Below are 6753 nucleotides of genomic sequence, written 5' to 3' on the forward strand. Positions count from 1 at the left end.
AGAGATGTTTATGCCATTAACCAAACACGCCCCTAAAGACAGGGATCTTTGAACGGAGGACAATATTGAGTCTTGCAAGCTACAATCTGAAGCAACGAGTTCAACGCTGCCTTGCAAGCTACAATCTGAAGAGCCTGACTCGTTGCGATCGGCCGGTACAATTGCACCGGCTAACTTTCGTTACCTCCAGCTCAAGGAACAGAACCAGGCAGGGAAGAAGCGCGCACCTGGGTACACGAGGCGTGCCCATGACGGCGGGAGCGCGGATCGCAACCTGTGCCGCCGCCGGGCGACACGGGCACCTGCTGCTCCGCTCGCTGAGGGGCGATGAGAAGGGTGTGAAGTGTGAAGTGCCCTGCTCAGCCCGATGATTCACGGGAGGGGAAGCAGCGCACGCCGCCATGCCGGGCGCGAAGGGAGCCCGCCGCGTCGCCGTCCGACGAAAGGTAAAGGCCCGACAGCACGAATATACACGAGGCAGGGGCGTCACGTACGTACGACACGCAGGTGCCGCGAGCGCGCGCAGCCCTCGCCAAGCGTACGAGCAAGAGCCGGCAGCCAAGCAAAGCTCGTTGTGCGACCCTCGTTTGCGTGGACCAGCGCTCGGGTTCTTCTGGTGCACGTACTATAATTCTACCCTGCTATCTTACTCCACACCCAGTCATCCACCAGCTACCATCAAATCAAGCAGTGAATTAGGAGTACTTCCTTTTCCTTTTGTTTTGTTTTGCGGGGGAGTACTTGCTTTTCCTTGATCACTACTAGAGGATACAACAGTGGCGGGAGGTCCCTCTCCGCGTCCTGCACGGCAGCTACTGGCGATTCGTGGCAAGCCTCCTTGTCGTTATCTTCTTTCCCACTCTGTCTTCCCGGTTTCACTCCACCTAACTGTTGCCGCGGGCCTCCTTGGGCCGTTCCTTGTCCAGGCGCACAAGGCCTGGCAAACGGACCGCCTTAGAACATTACTAGTAGAATTCTCAAACTCTCAAATCCTTAAAGCAGTTTTAAGAATTGAGAAGTATCACTTTTTGACACTTTTAAAGGTTAAAAAACAGGAACAAATACTAGAACCCTCAAACCCAACCCTTAAACTGCTTTAAGGATTGGATTTGAGGGTTCTAGTCTTTGCCTCAACCCCAATCTTTAAATCTATCATTTGACATCTCACAATTTATGACAACAAAAACACAATCAACTTCCAAACAAACTACTAAATGACAATCATTGATGTCATTTGACATCTCACAATTTATGACAACAAGAATACAATCAACTTCCAAACAAACTATCAAATGACAATCATTGATGCATGGTTTAATAGTTTACATCACAAAATCATCATCTTCCTCCTCTCATCGGCACCATCACCAAAAAGTTGCACCTCGGCGCCATCTCCTAGACCACATGCGGGCTCCATCAAGCATCTCCATGGGCACTGGTGGAGTCGTACACACCGCCATGCCACAACTACTCATCGGAGTGTCACCTCGAAAAGTAGAGGACGCAACACAAAACATTCTCTTCCTCTTCGCGATGTCCTCCTTGTAGTCCTTCCACCATTGCAATTGGTCTTGATCCATGTCCTTCTTGGACATCATCATGTGCTCTTTCTCTTCCACCATGAGTTCTTTCCATACCTTTGCCTCTTTGAGCTTGATCATCCTCTTCTCCAACTCGGCCTTGCGCTTTGCTTCTTCACGCTTTGCTTCAACTTGTGCAAGCTTGACCTCTTTCTTCTTCTCGGTGATAAGAAGCTTCGTCTCCAATGTCTTTGTTGTCAATTCCTCTCTTGCCTTCATCATGTGGTCCATCTTCTCCCTTAGGCTTGACGCCTCTTCTTCCATCTTCACCCTTAGCTTGCCCTTCTTGGTTCCCTCGGGCTTGCCCAAGTTCCTCTCCTCCTCATCTTCACTATCACCCATCCTAAGCATTGCCGACTTCTTGGGTGCGGTCTCTTGATCCCTCAAGTTCCACTTGTCAAAGGTTTGACGAATTGTCCAAGCATGCTTAAATGGGAATGGCTTGCCCTTGGAAGCGGCCATCTCCTTGTACCTCATGCCGGCAATTGTCTCCTATCAACCACACATAAATCACATAAGAACCCACCAATATCATAGTACACACACATAATTAAAATAGTGAAGAAATATGTACTCACATAGTCACTCTCCACGGTTCCACTAGGTGGTACATCCCTCACTTGGTCCATGACCGCACTCCAACGAGCACAAGCGGGCTTCATCAACTCCCACCGGCCTTGAAGCGACCGGTAAGTGCGAGAGATGAACCCACTATTCTTCAGCTTGATCCTACAATAGGTGTCATCGATCCTTTGCCAATACCGTTTACCGGTTTGATCGGTGCCGGTGGTTGCATCCATTCCTACAGCTGCCCAAGCACGAACCAAGAGGATATCTTTCGCCTTGGTGTAGTTTGTCGACCGCGCGTGTGGGCGGGAAACGGCGGTGAATGCTTCCTCTCCTATCTCGGCCACCTCCTCCTCGTCATCACCTTCATCCTCCTCATCTTCCTCTAAGTCGTCACCAACCCTAAAGGGTTCGAGAGGCGGAGCCCCGAGGTCCACCTCCGCATTTTGGAGGAGGTCCATGAACGAGGATGGGGTTGCCATTTTCTCGAAATTCTCGTGCGCGGCAGGAGGAGGTTCGGCCACGGCGACGAAAGGAGCAGGGGAGGCGGCGGGGGTGGGCGAGGCGGGCGCGGCGGCGGCGGGGCCCTCCATGGCCGGCGCGGCAGGAGGCGGCGGGAGGCGGCGGGAGGAGGAGGCCGGGAGGAGGAGGAAGTTTCCTCCCGCGCGAGGGAGGAGGAGGAGTGCGGGTTGGGGGGGAGATTTCCCTCTCAACCCCTACTTCTACAGGTTGCAAACTGGTTTGAGGGTTGGACCTCTAATTTTTTTTACGGGTTTGAGGGTTTAGAGGTTCTAGTCTACGGCGTTTTTTCGGCGAAAACTGTAAAAAATCGGTTATTTTTAGGGGTTTGAGGGTTTGAGGGCTCTACTAGACTTGCTCTTACGCCATCGAAATGGCACTTGTGTCCGCGCATGCGGCATAAGAGCGTCTCAAACACCCCTCAAAAAGAAAAGAAAAAAGAGCACCTCAAACAGCTGCCAATTCTCAAAAAAAACTCCAGCAGCTAAAAAAATCAGTCGAAACAGAATTTAGAGTACAAAAAATATTTTTTAGGGCACTAAAAAAATGGTCTTTTAACATCTGCCTTAAGACAGAGCACTCATCCACACATTGTTTTTCAAACGAACCTCCAAACTAGTTGATCACATTGCATACTCCAATACATTCAGACAGTGTTGTGCACCTGGACATGGCCTATTGATTACTTCCAAACATTCAAATTTTTGAACATGCAACGATCTAAACATCCAGACATGCATACTTAAACATAGTATTCCTACACACACACTACACCTCTACACACATACTACTTATCATTTGTCAGGCTGTGTGTCGACAGTGTTGCAAAGCGCCACGGTCTCCTCCTCAGAGGTATTGAACTCCTCAATCTCATCCTCGGACTCAGCCTTGAACCACTCCGCTTCTGCCTGCACGAGGTGCAGAATTTCCACGGTGGCCTTTGCCATCACCGCCTCATCGCTCTCCCGGGTGTCCTGCTACTCCAGGACGGTGCGGGTGTCCCTCTTCACCGCACATGATACAATATTCATTGGTGAACCGATGAACTCCGTCGCCTCACGGGATTCGATTTCCGGGAAGTTCATCTCGCTCCGCATCCGGCCGAACCACCAACACACGACGTCGAACGCGGACGGGGCGATATCCGTTGTGTCAAAGGTACCAAGCCAGTGGCGCTGGTCGTCGCACTGTAGCTCGGCGACCGTAGCGGCCAAAGTCTCGTAGTCGGATGACACGAATGTCTTGCTCTTCAACATGCGTGTCGATGACATCCTCGGCGGTGGGGTGGCGGAATCTGGCGGATTCAGTGGCAGGCGGTGCAGCAGTGGCAGAATCGCCCAGATTTGGCCGCGCGACAATGGTGGAGGTGGTGGACAAATAGGGCACTGCGGGGGGCGATTGGGTCGATGTGGCAGTGCGACGACGACAGGGGATGGTGGATCCGGCGTCCGCGCGGTGCGGCGGTCATGGAATCAGTCAGTTCTAGATGGATTTGGTAGCGGCTGCGGCACGGGAGGGGGAGCGACGGGCGCGCGGTTGCGGCGGGAAATCACTGGGGGCGGTTGGCTACTATTGTTTTCGTCTAGCGGGAGCAGGGTTGTTGTCGTCTATTTGCAGTACATATGGTTGTATTTGGGGCTGACCAAAAATTTTGAAGCAAATTTTATAAATAGGGAGGCTGTTGGAGGGCCGTTTTTAGCTCAAAATACCCTAAAACAGTTACACTCTATTACAGGGCAGCTTAATACTTAATGAAAAGGACATAAGGCTATATGTTTGCTTGTCCCTACATATTCCGCCTTTCTTCCTTCTAATTTTCCCTCCTATCTCTAATTTTTTGGGTCGGTTTTTCCCTAAAAACCAGCTCAAGTATCTCACTTGTTATCGACTTATAAAATAAAATTTTGCTTTGTTTGATAAGTCAAACTAGTACATATGTATGTAATAAATGTTTATCAAATAAAATCCATTTTTACACTATCAAAATAATATAAGAAGTTAAATCCGAGACTTACCTAGTACTCCCTCCAATAGGAAAAAAGTGTCTCAACTGTAAACTAAGGTTGAACCTCAGCTTTGAACTACGGTTGGTTCAAACCTTAGTTCAAAGTTGAGACACTTTTTTCTAATCAGAGGGAATATTATATCTATGCCGCAATTTAAAAGTGTGGACTATGTTTTATGAAATAAAAATTTGATTGAGTTATCAGAAAAAGAAAGAAAAGAAATTTGATTGCTCGGGTCGGGTGGATCTTTCGTCCCTCCTTCCTTCGCCCCATCAGTAATGTCGGGTCAGAGTCTCGAAGTTAATGGGGCTAGACGAACACTGACTGCTCGGTGGCCCCCGCAAAAGATCAAATCTACCGGAGGTATCTACCGATTGGCCGTGGTGCATCCAGCCCGCGCAGCGCTGCCGCCAGCCTCAGAAACGCAAACCGCGCCACGCAGCCGCAGCCGCGCACACACACATTTACGCCCGCGCGTGCCTCACAGTTACTTCACCTACTGCTTCCACGGCTCCGGCCTCCGGCCACGTCGCGAGGGCAAGGGCAGCCACATATATGGCGGAATGCGCCGCAGCGGCAGGCCACGCTCACCTCGCAGCCACCATAGGCGAGCCCCTTCCATCTCCTTCGCCTGCTCCCCCTAACGTGTCCGCCTCTTCCCCCAACCGCCCCCCACCTCCCCCCATCTTTTAATCTCCCCCCGCCCCCGGCCTCGTTATATTGGGGTCAGCAAGGCAGCAGACGACCGGTGTTTGCCAAGGGATCAAGAATCATTGCTGTTCTAGCTAGCTTCCATTGGCCTGGGTAATTAGTGTGTGTTGCTTGATCTGCTGCATGGCATACTCCGGCGACGTCGAGGAGGTGCCGGAGCACGGCGCGGCTCACCTGGCCGAGGCATGCACGGGCGGCTTGGCGGAGGAAAGCCGGCCGGTCGCGGCCGACGCTACGTCCTCCGATCACCGTGCGGCGGTGGCGGCGCAAGATCAAGCTGGAAGAATATCCACGTCCAAGGAGAAGCGGGAGGCGGGGAAGCTGCTGCAGCCAGCGGACAAGGAGGAGGAAGGGGAGACCGCGCGGGAAAGGCTGAAGCGGCACAGGCGGGAGATGGCGGGGAGGGTGTGGGTGCCGGAGATGTGGGGGCAGGAGAAGCTGCTCAAGGACTGGATGGACTGCTCCGCCTTCGACCGCCCGCTCGTGCCGGCCGGCTTGCTCACTGCGCGCCGGGCGCTCGTCGCCGAGTCCTGCGCGCGCCGCCCGGCCCCGGCACCACCTGCCAGCTCCAGCCCTCTCCGGGTGCAAGACGGCTGCTCCTGAGCTACTGCTTCACCTCTACATCTACATGCACATATGCCTAGCTTCTTCTTGCTCAAATAAGAATAAGATACTGTCCTTCTTGTTTCCGAGTTATGAAGGTCGATCTTTTTGTGGTTTAATGGTGATGATGTGAAGATTACATTTACATTTCAGCTTATTTAGCTTATATATACTGCCAATAATTCAGAAACGATACGGTTGATGCAAAATTTTAGCTAGTGATGATCGATCGAGGAGCGTTGTTCTCCAAGTCTCTGTAGATAGATGTGTATGTTGTGCTTGATGATGTTGCTAGTATTGTTAAGAGCCATATCATATGTAGTACTAGCTACCACCTTTGATTAGACAGTTCGGTGAAAATAATAATATCTATGGACTTTAACGAGTCAATACGATTGGGTTGCAGGTATAGATCGCCATAAAGCTCAGGATCGAATTAATTTGTGCTCGTTGTTTCGTCCAGGTGAACCTTTTCAAACACTAGTGACGTGGTTTCATGCCATTCTTTCGTTTCTTCTTCTCCTTTTGAGGAACAGATTCTCGCCTCTTTCGTTGGTTGTAAGTGGCCACTGCTCGTTTGGCATTAACCACGTGACCTAGATAGTGCATGTTACGCGCATACCCTTGCTAGTACCTAGTAGCTCAAAAGCATATGTAATTCGAAACTACTCTGCGGCCGGCCGGCACTATGTGCCCGATTTGCAGGCGACACTTCATCCAGGGGCTCTAGTCTTAAACACACTTGGTTCAAACCGTACAGGAATCTT

At 51.2% G+C, this 6753-nt stretch overlaps 1 protein-coding gene across 1 annotated transcript; it reads left to right on the plus strand.

Annotated features, from left to right (window-relative positions):
• Nucleotides 1–5166: 5166 nt before the first annotated feature.
• LOC119355084 (protein BIC1-like) lies at nucleotides 5167–6330 on the plus strand. The gene has a single exon (XM_037621867.1). It carries the CDS (start codon nucleotides 5507–5509, stop codon nucleotides 5984–5986), a length of 480 nt encoding a protein of 159 aa, XP_037477764.1. The 5' UTR covers nucleotides 5167–5506; the 3' UTR covers nucleotides 5987–6330.
• The last annotated feature ends 423 nt before the right edge of the window (nucleotides 6331–6753 follow it).

Source organism: Triticum dicoccoides, chromosome 2A (genome assembly GCF_002162155.2).
Source record: "Triticum dicoccoides isolate Atlit2015 ecotype Zavitan chromosome 2A, WEW_v2.0, whole genome shotgun sequence".
NCBI classification, from domain to species: Eukaryota; Viridiplantae; Streptophyta; class Magnoliopsida; order Poales; family Poaceae; genus Triticum; species Triticum dicoccoides.

Bases quoted from the DNA above. Each gene is read 5' to 3' on its own strand.
- LOC119355084 (XM_037621867.1), top strand. From the start codon at position 5,507: ATGGCATACTCCGGCGACGTCGAGGAGGTGCCGGAGCACGGCGCGGCT.